Source organism: Ischnura elegans, chromosome 3, assembly GCF_921293095.1.
Source record: "Ischnura elegans chromosome 3, ioIscEleg1.1, whole genome shotgun sequence".
Classification (NCBI taxonomy): domain Eukaryota; kingdom Metazoa; phylum Arthropoda; class Insecta; order Odonata; family Coenagrionidae; genus Ischnura; species Ischnura elegans.
The window spans coordinates 52,228,180-52,247,681 of NC_060248.1; the positions used below are offsets into that span (position 1 = coordinate 52,228,180).

The following is a 19,502-nucleotide window of genomic DNA, read 5'->3' on the forward strand; positions in this document are numbered from 1 at the left end:
GTGCTCACTGGAAAAACAATTGTTAAATTGACTTAAATAATTTACAGAAAAAGATATATCAGGACGTGTACAAACAGATAGATACATTAATGAGCCAATTAAACATTGATAAGGTACATCAGGTTTAGGTAACATTGGGTCATTCTTTTTCAAATTAACATTTACTTCAAGTGGAGTGTTTACTGGTTTAGCATCTTGCATCCCGAATCTGTTTAACAACTCATAAATGTAATGGCTTTGATCCAAAGAGATGCTACCATCAAATTTATTCTGAGAAATTCTCATGCCAAGGCACATTTTTGCTCTGCCCAAATCCTGCATTTTAAATTTCTTCATTAATTTTTCTTTAATGACATCTTTTTCCTTTTTATCATTGTGAAACAATAACAAATCATCAACATATAAAGCAATAATTAAAATACTAGTACCATCTTTCTTAAAGTAAACACAAGCTTCGTGCTTAGACTGAACAAAACCTAGCTCAATCAGAACATTATGAATAGTTTCATTCCATACCCTGGAAGATTGCTTCAGACCATACAAAGCTTTGTGCAAATGTGCCACACTATTTGTGGATTCATTGCATTTAACACCATCAGGCAATTCCATAAATACAGTTTCATTTAACTTCCCGTTGAGGAAAGCAGTTTTGACATCAAGATGATCTATCTGCAAAGATAATTCTACTGCTATCCCAATTAATAGTCTCAATGTTTCAACACGAACTACAGGTGCAAAAGTTTCCTCATAATTGATACCATAAGCTTGCATAAACCCCTTCGCAACTAATCGAGCTTTATATCGATCAGGGTTCCCATCTATTCCCTTCTTCAATTTGAAAACCCATTTACAAGGTACTACCTTTACTCCCTCTGATCTAGGAACAATAGACCATGCACCATTTTCAGCTAGGGACTTTAACTCATCTTGCATGGCCGCATGCCATTTATCTCCATCTGGTCTAGAGAGGGCTTCTCTTGAGGACAGTGGATCAGTTAACAGATTCAAATCCTGAACATTGTAAGTAACAAAATCAGGGAATACCTTTGTTTTTCTCTCTCTCAAGGGATACCTCCTTTCAGAAAGTGTGTCTCCCTCTGAAGACATTTCAGCTCCCATTTCCCCTTTAGTATTATGGCTTAACAATTCCATTACAGGCACAAAATTAGAGTTATCAGACACATCAACACTTGGTTCATTATTTTCGTCAAAGATAACGTCTCTGGCAACTATAACTTCATTATTGCTATTCATCAGCCTGTAGCAGCCAGATATGTCAGCATAACCTACAAATCTACATTGCTCACTCTTTACATCCCATTTCTTTCTCTTAACATCTGGTATATGAACCATTGCCTTACACCCAAACACTCTAAAATTTTGAATGTTTGGCCTTCTACCAGACCATAGCTCTTCAGGAGTAATATTAGTGAGAGCAGCATGAGGGGACCTATTCTTTATGAAGACTGCAGTATTGCAAGCTTCTGCCCACAAATACTTGGGACATTCAGTATCATGTAGCATAGTTCTGGCAATTTCACAAATTGATCTATTAGCACGCTCAGCAACTCCATTAAGTTCAGGTGAATAGGGAACTGTGAGAACATGCATGATTCCATTTGAAGTCAAGAAATCTTTTAAATTCTTATTGACATATTCACCTCCATTGTCAGATCGCAATGTCTTTATTTTTCGACCAGTTTCTGTTTCAACTCTGGCCTTAAATTTTATAAAAACTTGAGTGACTTCATCTTTGCTTTTCAAAAAATAAGCAAATATTTTGCGTGAATAGTCATCAATGAACGTTAGCATAAATCGAGCACCATTAACTGATTTTACCTCCATTGGTCCGCAAACATCGCTGTGAATCAATTCCAAAACAGCACTTGATCTGCCACCTTGAGAATGAAAGGGTTTCCTCGCCTGTTTCCCTTTACAACAGCTTATACATGGACTCTGGATACCACTTGTAAAATCATAGCCATCCACTATCTTGGACAACTGCTTCATTCTTTCTGGACTCATGTGACCAAGTCTCCTGTGCCACAACTTCGCTGAAGCATTACCTTTAACAGATTCTACATGGTTAACATTAAAATTTTTCATAGGAAGCTTTTCATTTAATTTGTATAAACCATCCACTAGTGAAGCAGTTCCACTGACTCTGCCATTAATAAATACATTGTTTTTATGATAAATATCACATCCCTTTTCAGAAAACACAAGAATTAAGTCTTTCTTAGCCATTTGGGATATTGACAATAAATTAGCTGAGAGACCAGGCACCAACAACACATTATTAACTGTAATAGCACCATCATCAATATGAACATTTGACATACCAATTCCCTTACAATCTAAGGTATTATCATTTGCAACACTTACAGTTAATCCTTCTCTGGGAATAAATTTCTTCAGAAGATGTCGTTGGTTTGACATATGTTCAGTACAACCAGAGTCCAAATACCAACCGATTTTTCTTGATGATACGCCCATCGCTGTCTGGAAAGCTGAAACCTTCTCTTTATAGTCCCGGGAAGGCTGGCTCCTCACGATGGTACGGCATTCGGAACCCTTGTGCCCGAATCTTTGGCACTTGTTGCACTTGTATTTCCTGGAATTCGTTGTTCTCCTCTGCGTCTGCGCGGGCTCGGATCGGCTGTGCTGCTGCTTCCCGTGGTTCTTCACTGCTAAGGCTGCTGCCTCCGCCTTATTTTCTCCTCGCCTAGCATCCTCTGCCAATAGCCTTGACTTGACAAATGCTGATGTCAGGGTCTTCCCGCAGTTGTCAAGGGCCGTTGAAAGAGCGTCATACGACTCACCAAGACCGTTAATGAGCACGTAGGCAATTAGCTCATCGTCAGTGTCGTAGTTCATATCTGACAACTTATGAACCACCGACATGACACCACCAACATACGCCTCCATATCTGGGTAGTCTTGGAGCTTTGACGTGTATAATTTTTTCAGAAGAAGTCTCTTACCGCTCGCGTCAGAAGGTGCAAAAGTATTTCTAAGCGAATCCCATGCTTCTTTGGCGGTTTTTGCCTTCCTCGTGTACGAATACAGCTCTGGTCGTATCATAAGTACTATTTTTGACAGAGCTTTCTTTTCGAGTCTTGCGGAATAGTCTTTCTCCGGTATTTTAACCCCGGCAACATAATCCCACAACTCTTCACAAGGTACAAAGGCACAAGGTACATCTCCATAGCATAGGCCCACGAGTTATAGTCATTCATGCCCGATAACTTTTCAATTGCTGGCGCAGTATTACTTGCCATATTTTGAAAAATGCGGATTAGAATGCAAGCTTCACTCAAAGAAACCAATGTCTACGGAATAAACGCAAGTTAGGCCTATAACGATCACTAGCGCAGTTTGAGGCTGTCTGGGCCATAACCTGTTGAAAGAACGAGGCAAACGTCGGGCGGAACACACACGTCTTTATTGCACGGACGACAGACAAGAAGAGAGAACAAGGCTCGAAGTGCACAGCAGTACACGAGAGAATGATACATAACAAATGAACAACGAAATGCCACTGGAGTGTAAACTCAACAGATATAAGCTTATACTCATGATTAAACAATATTGGAGCATGCATTACCACACTATAGCGTATGCTACTGACTCTTAGAGTAGGAAACACATAAGCAATCATGTGAATGTACTTCCCCACGTACTGCTAATTTCGTGCTTTCAGGACTATTCCTACTAGGCTATCTCTTCCATGGGTAATGGGCAACTGAATAGTATGGTATAAAATGTAAAGGCAGATGAGAGCCATCAGAATGTTTTCTTCAATTTCAGTGTAAGTGAAGTTAATTAATTTCTCAGACATATGGCGCTGCCTTAGTGATATGCTGGTTGAATTTCAGACTACGTATCTCATGTTTGTGTGATTGATAGCCAGGCTTACATTTTAACATCTCATTCATATTGAGGTCTGTCTTGCCATGCCAGAGATACCATTGTGCAGTGTTGGCAAAGAACTCAGTTCTGAATTTCACAAAAAGAGCTACACAAACACAGTCCAAACTTTTTATTTCAAAGAACTACCAGAAGTGGACAGAGATTTAATTGCCCTGCAGTGTAATATTCCTATTTCATCATTGTTGACTCTGTGCTCTCATCATCTTCATTGCTACTTAAAGAAATATGAGTGTTATCAGCTTAAATGCAGTACCCCTTTGCCATTCATAAAGGTCCTGTGAGAAAATTTCTTAGGACCATACCTCTAAAAAGTGTATCTCTATGAGAGCAGCGGGCATCCTCATGAAGCCTGGAGGAAAATTTTGCTGTAGGTGTGACAAGAGGATTTCCAAAATTTCTAAAAGTGAAGTTGTTTCCAATGGCATTGACGAAAGCGATAAAGAACTTACATCCGTTCAGTCTTTGGTGGAAAGTGATAGAAAATAGGAATAATTATGAAATATGAAAATGAATATGAAAATAAGAAAAATAGTTATGGAGGAAAATAAAAAATCACCATGTGTTGCACGTTGCGGCACTTTAGGGGTCACACCCAAATTTCAATTGCTCATATTTCATCAACAATTGGAAATTGGGGGCTAAAATTGTACACAACTTCTAATTATACCAGAATGTATGACCTTGGCAAGTTTCATGAAAATCCGAGTCGGTGGGTGTCATGGCCTGGTTGATTTGAAATGGAATGACCCGAAAGGTAAATGATACATTATCTATGTATCATGAAAATAAAGGCCAAAAATTATTATAAATAGCTTGTAAAATGTATGTTATTGTCAAAAAGGCATTAGAGGTAAATAATAGAGGTAAAGAATTGAATCATTTGTCTTTCTTTTTTACAAAGTGTAATTTTTGAGCCTTTGAAATTTTTCATGAGATTTGTCATTAGAGTTTTTAGATTTGCATCAAAAACTGAAAGACTGAACATAATTACTTGAAACTTCATACATATTGACTATCATGAAAGACTAGTTGCTTCATCTGAGCATTGGCTTTGAGATTAGATGGTGTGTGGTTTTATTACCTTTATTTCACCTTATATTTGAATTAATGCTAATACGATAGCTGTCCAGAAATTAACGCGTTTTGAAATAAAAGATAGAAAGTGGAAATAACAATTTTTTATCATTTAGATTTTGAATTTATACTCCTTGGCTATTTTTATCCATAACTACCATTTCAATTGAGTGATTTTTCATGATGTGGTACAAGCTTTTCTATGGCCCCCTCTGTAGAAATCTGCCGCCAGCAAGTTCAACTACTGGTTTTGGTCAGCCGGTTTGCAGGTCAGCGTTAGTGTCAAATCATTGTGTAGTAAACCACGGCTTCGTTGATGAGAACACATTGTAGTCCCAATAGTTCCTCAGTGCCAAATCTGGGCTGTACGGTGGGTTATTGAAAAGTTTCCATCCAAAATCATCTAAGAGCTCCTGGGTTCAAATCGCCATTTGTGGATGGGCATTGTCATGGAGAAGATACACTTTCTTACTGAGTTTTCCCTGATGCTTGTTCTGTGCAAATTATGTTTATTTTCTGAGTGATTACTACTGGACTGTACACATTGCAAACCTGTTGATAAATTTCAATGGGTTTGTGATTTTTGCCAACAAAAACCGTATCACAGCTTGCACTTGACAACTGGTGGGCTTTTTGAATTGCAGCACTCATTTTAACCTTCTGCTGTGTACAAAGTATGATAGGCACGATGCGTAAGATAATCTGGCTGGTTGCATACGGAAGTGGGAACACACAGATGCCAAAATAGTGGTACTAGTCCCTCCCAGTGCAGTACCATGATAAAACGTTTGTTGCTTTCTGGACAGCCCTCGTATTTTTCACATAGGTGATCCATTGTGCTTGAAATTTATGTGTGAGTATACATTACAGCGTAATTGACTTGCGTTCAAATATTAGTCTTTGAGATGTTGCACCATAGTACAGTGCAACGTCAATAAAAGGAGAGCTCACGGTGTTCAAATAAACTCTCGCTATAGCAAATTGTCGCTTTACCAGGGGTGGAGCAAATAAGAGCCTATAAATCCATTGTCAACACTTATATAGGAACAGGATAGGAGCGGCAACGGAAAAATTTCTATCCGATAAACTTAAGCATAAATCCAGATGAAAGGCGATGTTTTTTTGCATCATTAAATTTTCTTACCGTAATAACAAACTATCCATTCAATTCATAAGCGCTGTACTGAATAAAAATCATGCATAGCATTGCTTTGTCTACATTATTCAAATGCACAACCATTTTTCCATGTACGTTGTGCATTTATGTGATCAATCTATTATTTTGGTATTTTGGCCATGGTGTCTACCTTCAAATGCTCTCCATTCACCGTGGAACAAAAGAAAATCGAGGATTTGCAAATGTCAATGCCACAATATTTTAATCAAAATGAACTACATATTTATCAAACGGCAGTCAACCAAAAGAAAATGAGACTGAGCACTGCATGTTAACTTCATTTCTAACAGATTACCAGAAATTACAGAGATAAGGGACTCTTGGTGAAGGCTATCTGACGATGAAAACACTTATTTTTGTATACCGGGACTAGCCGCGGTGATAACTTTTACGGAGTCACCCGCAATTTGTGCGAAAATTACACAGGGGAAAAATCATTCGCCTTGACCGGGATTCGAACCCGGATCCCTCGATTCCAGGCCGAGTGCTTTAGCCAGTTAAGCTACCGAGGCGTCATTCTCCCCTGTGGAAATTTGTGGACTATACTGGACACGGTGGTATGGACTGCCGAGCATATCATGCGACTGGCAGTCCAGGTCGTGCGCATGGCACCACAGCCGGAGAGCAAAGCCCGAACTTTGAACACGAAGAGGTGTTCGCTCTAGACTTATTTAAGTATACCGGGACTAGCCGCGGGGATAACTTTTTCGGAGTCACCTGCAATGCACAATTTGTGCGAAGAGCGAACATCTCTTCGTGTCCAGAGTCTAGAGCGAACACCTCTTCGTGTTCAAAGTTCGGGCTTTGCTCTCCGGCTGTGGCGCCATGCACACGACCTGGACTGCCAGTCGCATGATATGCTCGGCAGTCCATACCACCGTGTCCAGTATAGTCCACAAATTCCCGCAGGGGAGAATGATGCCTCGGTAGCTTAACTGGCTAAAGCACTCGGCCGGAAATAGAGGGATCCGGGTTCGAATCCTGGTCAAGGCGAATGATTTTTCCTCTGTGTAATTTTCGCACAGATGAAAACACTCGCGAGTGCCAACACCAAAAGGGAATCATAAAAATGTATTTTTTTACATGGAAATTATAGGGTCAATTGATGGTGCATCTGCTATCTCTCGTAATGACAGGGGTCAAGCAATAGCCCATACTCGCTTTAGCATGGTTCAACTGTACATAACGTGAAACTATTACCTTTGGTTTTTTTAATTTTGTGCATTGATTTTTCTTCTCACTCAGCATGAGGCTGGAAGGCTCTGGTTTGCTCGGTTTGTGAATGCAAGACGTGTTCAAGGAAAGCGTGTGAGTGAGGCAACCTTTTATGGCCTGGTTCAACATTTTGCTGTGGCCCTTTTCGAGTGTGCAGAGGCTGATGACTTCTCTCCAGCAAAATCTCTGATGAACATGTGCTTCACATTCTACCATCAAGGTGTGGAAAATACATTGTGATGTATAATGATACATATTTATATTATAGAATAATTATTATGTACTCCTTTACTTTTTACAGGGGATAGTGTCTTTTCATTCCTTTAATTTTATTTCTATTTCTTGAATTCTAAGCTTTGTTACTTGCTTACATAATGAAAATATGTCTTGCCCATATTTAACTATTGCATGTAAGAATAATAATTTGATATATTAATGGTGATTACCACTTGGTAAAGTGTGACACTCAAGCTTAATCATTGCATGGGTGGCAGGTGACCCATTTCCAGGGTACCCTTTTTTGTCAAATTTAACTGTTTCAATAATGCAACTACTAAAAATCGTGAGGTCAAACATAAATGCTGGGTTAAATAAGTCTGTCACATCCTGTTGCTAAGTTGTCTTTTTTGTCACGAAAATTGCAAACTAGGAGGTAATTGGAAACATCCTCCTTAAGTATGAAGGAACAATCGTTTTCATGCAAATTAATGAATTTACAGGAAGTTAAATCCTGCTTGGTCCATCATGGGCATCAATTAATGCTAGCAGTTAGGGCACCAGCTGTTTATTATATGATGATGGAAACAAATGACGAAGAAACAGAATAGGAGGGTAAAATAAGAGGTGCTTAAATAAGATTTGAAAAAATATTTGATACAGAGAGTATGGACACTTGTGGTAGAGGAACAAGCACTAACTCTATTGGTACCAGTTGATATTATGAACCACAGTTGCTTCTCAGGTTAAAGGATGAGATAGAGCTAGGTGTAGCTCATTGTGCACTATTGTATAGTCATGGCTATCTAATGCTGATTAGTAGAATTTTTACTGCTTAGTAGATATCATGCCAAAGAAAAGGAAAATAATGGGTAATGGTGATCACCTTTCACTAGAATACTTTTCGTTCACCCGAGAGGAACAGATGTTGCCTCTTTTCACCTGCAGGACGTTGCCCCAAGCTAGATGATACAATGCCTTAACATAGCTGAGTTGAGCCATGGTATAATGAAAAACTGTGGCACAGCACTTCACAGATCTGAAATTGCCCTCATGCCTGCCTTTGTCCCTCGATGCTATGAGCCGTCAGCATTTTCTGGCTTGCAATCAGTTATCGCCTCGCTGTTTCAAGTCTACCTGGATGCCATCTCTAGTATTGTAGATGACAATCAGTGGCAGGAAAAAAACTCTTGGTTAATTTTTGAAGATTCTTGAATGATTAACCAATCATAAATAATGAAAAATGTTATTTATGATCTTTAATTGTATATTTCATATCACAAATACCCAATTATTGCCGTGGCCACGCATGTCGTTGAATTCAGCCCAAGGGATCCGGAGATTTTATTGCACACGGGCATGTTTACGCCACAATTAGTCAAGGTCAAACTGGAGAGGAAGTGAATAGTAGTAGTGAATGTGGGGGGACAAGTGAAAGTAGAGATAGCATGAGTTGTAGCCAGGCACTCACTTGCAATTTGCCATATACCCTGGTCTCCTGTAGCCGTTGCTCCTCAATGGCGTGATGGCAAGCCAGTTGCCTTCGTGGAAGTTCTGTGTTTCTGTTTACCATTCAATGTGGTGCGCTAGGTTATCACGGATCCTAGTCCTGCAGGATTTGCATCCCGAGAAACTTATTTGAGACTCGACTACGTGGCTTGGTGCCTGACAGTTTCCGATGACATGTAGGGTACTTGGGTACATGGTTTTCCAGAAACCAGGTTTTACATGGAGCAGTAGGAATATGAGTCCAATCACGTTATCACCACTAAAAATATTGCGGTTGGGAGAAGAGTTAATGATTCGGAAAGCAATGTAAAATAACAGCCAATGTGAGTAAATGATAATAGATTGTTTGATTTACCTAAATTATTGAAATTACTAGAGATTAAAGTGAAAGTTATGATTATTCGTGTTTTCGGATTATTCGTGCCACCTCTCCTCATCATTAGCCTGGATAATCGGAAGTTTGCTGTTCTTAAATACATGTTAATGAATACCAAGAAAATAAGCTTGTTAGCATTAAATGAAAAATGTTTATCTCATTTGCACCCAAACTATATTCTTAGTTTCTGCTGCAATTTTTTACAATAGAAGTCTTCTCCATCTTGAATGGTCTCTAAGAGTTTTTTTTTCAGTTGACTGCTAAGCCATATTGCTCATCCATCCGTCTGCGTGTGTGGATCTCGTACAATCATGTATTCTTTATAGTGCAGAAAAACTCCTCTTCATTGAGGCAGTTGTGGCCTGTATCATGCAGAAGTGGAACACTTCATTGAAAGCATTTTCTTGATATTATTCTTGCAAAAACTATAGTGACAGATAAAAAATAATTCCACTGCAGAAGTACTCATTGTCAGATGGACACATCAAAAGAAATCCATCAGAGGGGTCGAGCTTTACTCCCCTATCTTAATGAGAGCTGCCGAGTGTGATCGAGAGATGCCCAATGAGCCAGTACTCGCTTGGCTTAGCAATGACTAATCTACCTAAACGCCATAGCCATCTTCAGTGGAGGGGCTTGGCGAGGGTGGGCACTTGGAGTAGAATTACTGGCAACAGAGATTCTCAAAACAAGTGAACCTGTGACTTATTTTTAATCTTTTTATGTTGTTTATTTGGCAACTAATAGAATAATTGCCATTGAATCCTTGATTTAAATCATTTTCTGACCTCTTTTTAAGTCGTCTTAATATTTTTTGGATTTGGATTTGGATTATGCATCGGAAAATACAGAGATGTCTGAATGCTTTGCCACTGATGATGAACCTTTAAAAAAATTTGCTGGGGGTGATGAGATATCATGCTCTGCATACGTTTTCTGAAATTAAAACTTTTCTCTTTTGTCTTTAGGAAATCAGGTTTTTTTCTTCAATTTTTTTCCCTACCTCAGATAGTGTTCAATGAAGGTATCGAATTAATAGTAGTATTTTATTTGGGGAATGTATTTCGGGTGGGAAGCTCATATGACCCAAATTGTTGCTTTATAATTAGGAGGTTATGTATAATCAGTAATATTTGTGGGGGGGGGATTGATGCATTTTTTGAAAAAGTGAATAGGCTATGTTGATTGTGTGATATCCATTTTATATTTATAGTTTTGTGTACCCAATGCTAAATTTGTAGCCTTTCACCCCTGCCATTGCTTGGACTTCTTATGTGCTTTTATTACTAATGCAAGATTTCGTTTTTCACTGTTCAAATTTATCCTATGAATTATTAAGCTGTTGAGACTCAGTGGTTGGTCTCATAGCATTTTTTGAATTCGCATTTTTTCCCATACTTATTACTAGTGGAAAAAGCTGGTTGTGAGCCTTATCGTGAGTACCCTGCGGCATATCTGCGTGAACAGCCAATTTGGCGTAGCCTTCGGTTTTGGAATGCTGCCTTTTTTGATGCACTACAAGGTGAAAGATCCCGACGGGTGTTGCCTATCCAATCTTGGGAACCACCCGATCCCTCGTCACCTCTCCTGACTGAAGAACGAAGTTACTTGGAGAATGCTGCTTTTGGACAATTAGGGTGAGTTTTTGTTTCATTTATTGAGTTCTGTGTATGAATTTTAAGGCTTCTATTTAGCCGGTAAATTTATTTATGGCTGAATTGCAAATATTTCATAGATAAATTTTTTTGAGAGTGTGTTGAAGCTCTGATTTTTGAAAACTATGGCATCAGCTGGACAGTGTTCAAATTAACTGTTCTGTTGTGCGTATAAAGTAAACTCTTGATTATATGAAGTAGGATATTACAAAATTTTCGGTAATACATAGTGAAATTGTGGTTCGGGCGAATAGTCTATGGCAAATACATGGTGCTATTCAATTATACGAAGTTTTGAAAATATGAAATGTTATGACATTACGAACGTCGGTCTCAGTCCCCAGGAGCAAATGGAATTTGATTATACAAAATATGGCAAAAAATTTGTCTACAAAACTAGTTATGCTGGTCTAAGTAGCTAAAAAATCAGTGCCATTGACCTTGGTCCATCAAATGGTGTGAAATCCTAAATGATAATGCAACTTTAGAGGGAAAGGGTTCACCTAAAAACTTACGGTGGGAATCGAGGGGCCAGCTACTTTCACACTCTTCTATAATTTTAATTTTGGTATTAAAGCCCAAGTATATATGTTTCCCTGAGATAATGCACAAATCACCTGACACTACTACGCCCCTGAGACTGAGTACACTCCGCCCCTCCAAGCGAGTTAACTCCACCCCTTACCCACACCCCAACTCTCCATTGTCATGTGATTGTGCGCATCCAGTTCGATGGGACAGTAGAAGTTTTTCAATGGCTCTTTTCTGCTGAATGCTGAGGCCTCATCAGCCCTCTACCTTGGATAGTGCTCTAAGGATTGGGTGCATTGGGTTCACCCCTCTATATAGTCCAGCCGCCGAGAATTGTCTGATGACAGCCAAAAGGGCCTAGTTCGGGGTAGGGGGTAAGGTTGCCAGGCAAGAAAGGGAAATGCCCACATTACATGCAAAAAAAAAATGGTTCTATGAAGAAAGGAGTTGGAGTTGGAAGGGACGATGACCTTGAAGGACCCAAAGGAACAATCCCTTGTTTTGGCGATTAGAAGAAAGGGCTTGTTTTGGTTGTTCAGGCTTTTTTCTTTGCTTCATATGCATATCAATTTTTATGGGAATATATTAGACCTGTAAATGTTTAACTGGATTTTTTGTTTAAACTATTGGTTAAAGAACCCCATTAGGTGGAGTGATTCGTGGACAGCTCCTGATGGGCTACAACACTACAAAGTTTGATTAAAATCTGAGACCTGATTTTTGGAGACTCCTCTTGCTATCCCCAATGCACCTCACTGATGTATAAATTCTGTAATAGCACTTAAGTTTTGTACATATTTATGTCTCTGAAATTTCTCTCCATTTGGGTATTTTCTTTATTTCTATACATGTTGGTATAGTTGTGTCAAGTTTTTTATGGGAAAATATATTTTGTTACAGTACTTTTACTTGCAATATGCATGCCTTTGGATTGAGCAAAGAAATGGTTTTGGAATTCCTTAGAAAGCAGTGCTTCATAGCCAGCCTGAGACCTGGTGAGTTGAGTCTAGTTTTTTGGATTTCCTTCAGTTTTGTTGTTGTGTTATATATTTCTATAAGTTATGCAGTTTTAAAATGATTTGGTAAAATTATTTTGTTTAATGAACTTCTATGGATGTGTGAGTAGTACTTATTTGATATTGAGTTGGATATCGAGTCGAGTTGTTGCTACTCGCTAGTATCCAGACAAGTCTTATGAATTTTGGTAATTTATGGACCAGTCAATATCATAATGCATGTACCAACATATTCAAATTTTTCCAATTCCCTAGGTCATTTTCTATTCTGAAAACTTGGCCTGATGGGAAAATGGGAGAAGATGATGAGGAACATTGATATTGTTTCAGAATTAGGGGATGAATTAATGTGTGTTGAGTAGGCCCAATAGGACAATGAAATGAATTAATCCATATTAGTTTGCTGACAATGTAATTTAATTATGAATTATTACACAATTTTGATGATAGCTCTACCTGTGGACAGATTTCTGAAGCTACTCATCTCGAAAGCTCTCTAATCAAAACTACTCAATTCGACTCAACATTCACAATAGTTAGTGAATTTTAGTACTCCATGCACTCGAGTCAAGTACCAAAAAACTTGACTCAACTCAAAATTTCGAGTGCTCGACTATCCCTATCTATAAATGATCTATTCTATATTTGTAATGAGGTATACGATAGACTCTTGTTAATACGAACAACCTTATTATAAAGTTCTCATTTTTACAAAGCAAATCGTTCTTAGAAAAGGCTATTCCAATACATAGTAAAATAAGCATTATTGTGAAATTATGAACCTCAGTCCCAGTCCTGGCGGTTACAAATAGAACTTTATTTGAAGTTTCATGGGTAAGCTGCAGTATTTAGGTGTATTTACCCTACACTATGTTATAATCATTACGTTAAGTTCAAGTTCTCCTCGTTCACTGCGCCCGAGAGCATCAATTTTGGTTCTTCAGTAGGATATACTGGAAGTAAGGAAATAAAACTTTGTAAGGTTCACTGTTATTTAATTATGGGCACGACCCGGGTTTCGTAACTTGGTTACATTGTCAGGTGACTGATCTTGCATGCATCATACATTTATACACAAAGTACACAAGTGACTGTGGGGACATCTATTCTATCGGAAGGAAAGGACTGGTTGAAAGAGCGGGGGTGAGGGTTAAAGACGGACTGAAATAGGGTTTAACCCTCACCCCCACTCTTTCAACCAGTCCTTTCCTTCCGATAGAATAGATGTCCCCACTGTCACTTGTGTACTTTGTGTATAAATGTATGATGCATGCAAGATCAGTCACCTGACGATGTAACCAAGTGACGAAACCCGGGTCGTGCCCATAATTAAATAACAGTGAACCTTACAGTTTTATTTCCTTACTTCCAATATGGAGAGGTTTCACAAAGTAAAGCCTGAGGTTATTAGTTATAGTAGGATATACTTCAGTATCCATGCAACATCATGTAATAAGCTTCATTCCTGTGGAATCTGCTGACTCACTCATTACCACTTGTAAATGGGCCGTACAGGAAGCCCCCTTCTTACAAACATTTGATGGACAAAGTTTCAGAGATTCAGATATTCGAAAAATTCAAGCGTATTAAATCCGAAATATAAAATTTGGCACCTTTGGAGTTGGCTGATGCGATGGTGTTTGGTGTAGAGGAACTCGCACTTAGGGCACAGTCTGAACAAAGTATCAATTATACTGTTTTGAAGTCAGTAACTGTTCAGCTTTTAGCCCATTCTTCTTTCCCTCAGATAGCAAACTTTTTTTGACTCCAGCTACATCGCATACACAACTAGATCAGTTTGTCACAATCGTGAGTTAACGCATTATAATACAGTGTTGCATTTTGCAGGATACCATGCTATTTTATGCCTTGCTTAGGTTTATCTACTTAGGAATAAATTCAACGAACAAAGTCTTTGAATGCATCTTGTTCGTATGATGAGGACTTACTGTATTTGGGAAGATATCAACCCTTGATTGTGTCATGTAGCAGCCAAGGAGTTTGTGTTTCACTCATGTTTAACACCAGATGGTCATGATAATGGGAGCATGACAAGAAAATGCTGAAAGAATTTGGAGGGCAAGAGCTAGGCAGTAGAAAATTATGCTTTCCCCAGGATTATTTTTCAAGCAGATGACTTCGAAGCCAAACAAGAATATTTTGAGATATTATTTTTTAAGGAATTTACCTCTTTAGTCACAGAAAATTCTAGAGAGCACCATTAAATTTCGTTTAATTAATAAGAAGCTATTGTCATTTCAAATCCATCTTTTGTCAATTTGATTCCCATCGAACTATCCCTGGTAGATGTTTTGTTCTACTGTTTAATTATTGTTCCATAGCATTTAGTTTTTTATAAGTGACATGCTATGATTGAGGAAATACTTGGATTAATGACATTCACCCGCATACTGCCATTTATAAAATCAAATGAAACTGCTTGTTTTTATATATTTGCTCGTTATTTAATGGCGTATATCATATTTTAATGACTCTGAAGCTATTCCGCATTGCACCTATAAGTATGGGAGTTTAAAGAGACCAGGAATTTTGGCAAGGTATGTTTTTATTGTGATGATTGCTGAAAGAAATGTTCTGATGAATTTCATTACTACGAACGTCCTGGTTTTTGGTCCTGTGAACTTCGTAATAATGCGAGTTTTCTGTGATAGTGTTGCAGCTGTAATTAAAAATATTTTTCAAGCACCCCAACTTACTCTAGCGCATGGACAATTCCATTTAACTACCCTTCTTCTTATTACAGTCTAGTGCTCTTACATCCATTCCTGTATCTACCTGAACTGGTATATGAATTAAATAATTATGATTTCAGGGTTTGCATTTTGATTCTTAAGGATTTAATATCAGATCCATACCTTACAAATGCAAGTGTCACTTTCTGTCTCTTTTTTAGAAGTAAATGAAGAACTTTCTGCTTTTTTAATGCAGTGAATATCCCTGGAAGTGAATTAATTTAATATTGAAATTTTCAGAGCAAGAGAAGATGCTGAGAGAAAATATTGACCGAATGTACAGTGAGACTGATCCTTGCTGATAAGTCATCAGACATATTTACTAGCCTCTGTTTCCATGAGACTTAAAGAATGTGTGCCTACAGTAAAGTTTAAAATGAATTACCATGCCTGTGCTTATCATTATTGTGATAAAATGGTGCATTATTTGTCTGAACTTTCAAATGATGGGCTGTGGATGCAAAAACAAGCAATAACTGTTATGTATTTATAAACTTTGTTAACATCTTTTTAAAAATACACATACTTCCTCTTGCATTGAAAATGCTTGTCTATATTATGGCACAAAGCTAGAAAACATTATCATGATGATGGAATGTCATATGATATTACAATAATGTACATGAAGTATTCTTGGATGTAGATGTTCCTATTGGGCTTGGTGCTCTTGTTACCCTAGTTTACTTACATCAGTAGTCCATGATGTGTTTTCTTATTTCATTCATTATTTTAATGGTAAAATATTTATTTTTTGTCTTATTTATGCATTATGTGAGTGGTTGATGGCCATCTTTATCATTTTCATGTTCTTGTCCTGTACACAAATCCCATATGTTTACATTAAAAGGTATTTCGTGTGTACCTTTGGTTAAGCTGTAAAACTTTTTGAAAATGTTCTATTTTCATTGTGAACTCATCTTTTAATAATTTGACTATTATTATTATATTTCTACTTGCTAGTGTAATTAGCCCTCTTAGCTACCTTCTGTCACCTGTACTGATGAGAAATGTGCAGGATAATGTAACAAACTTTGTCTCCTTAGGAAAAGTAGTGTCTATTGTTTCACACATCAACATAATTTTTTAAATAAATATTTTATGTCATAAACTCTACCACCTCCTCTGCCTTTTAAAGTTGAAGAATATTTAATGCCTGGTAACATATAATTGCCATCTTCCTTAATTGCTCTTTTCTAGTAAGACTTAAAATTTGATGATAAGCTTTGTTGCATTAAGAGGGCTAATAACAACAGTTACGCACTATTAGAGTAAAATTATGCAGTTTATATGATTATAGACGTTTTTATTATATATAAATGACCAATGAAGTATAAAGTAAGTGCTTTTAGTACTTAAATTTCTTTAGTCAAGCTGAAAATGATTTTGTTTTGTGCTAGTTTTTGCGGAAGTACATATTATATGTTATTGTAAATTCTTTCTGAAAGAATTACAGTATGTATGTATTTAGTGCATTGGCAATAATAATTCCCTGCAGTAAAGGTAGTCCCTTATTAAATATTTTGTTTTTATAATGCATGTATGTAAGTTTTACTGTAGGGTTAGATTTTTCATCTAGTTCATGAACAATATTTTATGTAGTACCAAGATATGTAATGATTAAAAGTTTTTTTTTTAATGCTGCAAGACAAGCTAAATGAAAGTGTTCAATTCTTTTTTATTTTAATTTTGACATCATAAGTTAAAGAATCTCATTGACTCACTGGTGACATTTATTTATTTTGTCAATCTTAGTGTGAAGAAAGGCTGTGAGGGGATACATAATATTATTTATTTACTGTAGTGTATTGGTGGTTCATATGTGAATTGGTGTCAATAATAAATTTAAAAAAGTTGTGATAATAAGAGAGTTTAATGGCCAGGTACGATGTAACTGTGCCAGAAAAATGTTGTGTGTTTTTAGATAAAATTGATTTTCAATCTGAGATTGTGTTGAAACTCTGTAATATTATAATAACCTTGTGATTCTTCACATGAGAGACTTTTTAAATGAAAGTCTATGTACATGGTTAATTGTGAGCTGTGAAAAATGTAAAAATTGTTTGCTGAAATTTACACGTTTATAAGTGATTGGGGTGTGCAATCTGTTCCATCTTATTAGTGAGAGAACATAGCAATATTGGGGATACTTTGGCCTTATTCATGTGATATGAATGTCTATGATTAAGCACCTTATTTTTGATTATTTATGGTACCTATTCTTGCATTACATTTAACAAATTACTTTTGCAAATAACTTAGGAAATACAATCTCTGATCTTAGAGAACCTCTTTGAATGTTAAAATAATCCTTCGTAGCAATAATTTATCTTTTTCCTCATTTATAATTTTTCTGTGTGGATTATATAATTTAAAGATTTTGTGTTCATCAATTTAAACATATCTTATACAACTTCCAAATTAAAAATCAATAAGTACATAGCTCTAAAATTAAATGACAATACATAAGCTCCCATTTATATTGCTTGGACTTGAGCCACTCATTGTACTTACCCGATGTTTTTGTGTAGCCGTCCTTCATCAAGCAAGGCTCTTAATGAAAAATGAGAATCATTGTTATGAGGATGAGGTGTATGTACAGGTTTTATCAATTTGTTGATATTTGTACTGTTTTTTGTTAACTGTATTGGAAAAGTGTGTCAATTGGAGGTGTGCAATAAATTAATTTGATGTAAATTTTTTAACTTAGATGTTCTCATTTCTCCAATAAGAGTATGGTTCTTACTGGCTATTAAAATGAATACTGTGGAACCTCGTTAAAGCGAGTACGGGCTATAGCGACACCCCCGCTATAACGAGAGATAGCCAATGCACCGTCAATTGACCCTATAATAAGTGTGTTAAAAAATTTGTTTTTACGAGACCCTTTCGGTGTTGGCTCTCGCCATAGCGAGGGTTTCACCGCCGGAAGACTTTCATGAAGACTCCTTAACCTCTGTAATTGCTAGCGATCTGTTAGAAATGAAGTTAATGGAGTGCTCAGTCTCAAATTTATGTGGTAAACTGTCGTTCAATAAATATAATGATTGACGAAACAATGCTTTGCACGATTTTTATTCAGTGCGGCTCTTATAAATTGTTTGAATAGTTAGTCGTTATTTGAGTAAGGAAATTTAGTGATGCAAAAAAACATCGCCTTTCGTCTGGATTTATGCTTACGTTTATCGGATAGATGTTTATCTGTCGCCGCACCACTCCTGTTCCTGTATATCTGTTCGCAACAGGTATATTGGCTATTATTTGCTCCACCTCCGGTAAAGCGGCAATTCGCTATAGCGAGTGTTTATTAGTGTACCGTGGGGTGTCGTTATATCGAGGTTGCACTGTATTACATTTCTAGGTTGAAAGAGTACTATTTGCACTTTTACTCTGTTGTACAATTCACACATTAAGTAAATGTTGTGGATAATTATGTATCTAAAGGTAACGTGAGGCTTTGGAAAGCTTGGGGTTAAAATGAGTTTTCATACTTTAAAGGTAATGGTACACATGATCCCAAAGTATCAGAAATTTTATTTTGTAGTTTATTGATGATAGCTACTTTCCGTTATAATATTTTTGAACAACTGTTTTATTTAGAAGCCAATGAGGCATAGTTGTGTTAGATAGTTGATGGCATTTGTGTGAGAGGAAAAAAATCTGCTAAGTTTGAGAAGGAAATACAAAGTTAGCTCAGAATATATGCCAAATTTGTTTAGTAAGTCAAACCTATTTTAAAGTGGGAGTCCACTGAATATGCAATGCTGGGTGAAGAGGAGAAGCTTGAAGAAAAGATTAGTTCATTCATGTTAAATAGGTGTAAAGATGACCTTCAGAACCACCCAATATTAATTTTGTTGAAAGAACATGGTCCTCTTCAGAATCAATATGCTTAGTGTTTTCTGCCTTTTTATTGTGAATATTACCGCAGTGTCACATTAAGTAATGAAAATTCCCGAAGATTTTCAGGTTTTCCTGTTATAATTTTCCTATTTTCCAGATGAAATGTTGGAATTTTTTCTGGTTAATTATAAAAGAATGCTTATTATG

At 37.0% G+C, this 19,502-nt stretch overlaps 1 protein-coding gene across 3 annotated transcripts in view; it reads left to right on the forward strand.

The window, feature by feature from the left end:
• The window catches only part of LOC124155801 (uncharacterized protein KIAA0513), a 30,893-nt gene extending 12,736 nt beyond the window's left edge, over positions 1 to 18,157 (forward strand). For all 3 annotated transcript variants that reach the window (XM_046529913.1, XM_046529912.1, XM_046529914.1), the window contains exons 6-9: positions 7,430 to 7,619; positions 10,909 to 11,137; positions 12,587 to 12,681; positions 15,696 to 18,157. In XM_046529913.1, coding sequence (XP_046385869.1) covers positions 7,430 to 7,619; positions 10,909 to 11,137; positions 12,587 to 12,681; positions 15,696 to 15,757 — 576 coding nt within the window. In that variant the 3' untranslated portion in view covers positions 15,758 to 18,157. The remainder of the gene's footprint in view (positions 1 to 7,429; positions 7,620 to 10,908; positions 11,138 to 12,586; positions 12,682 to 15,695) is intronic.
• Positions 18,158 to 19,502: the final 1,345 nt, after the last annotated feature.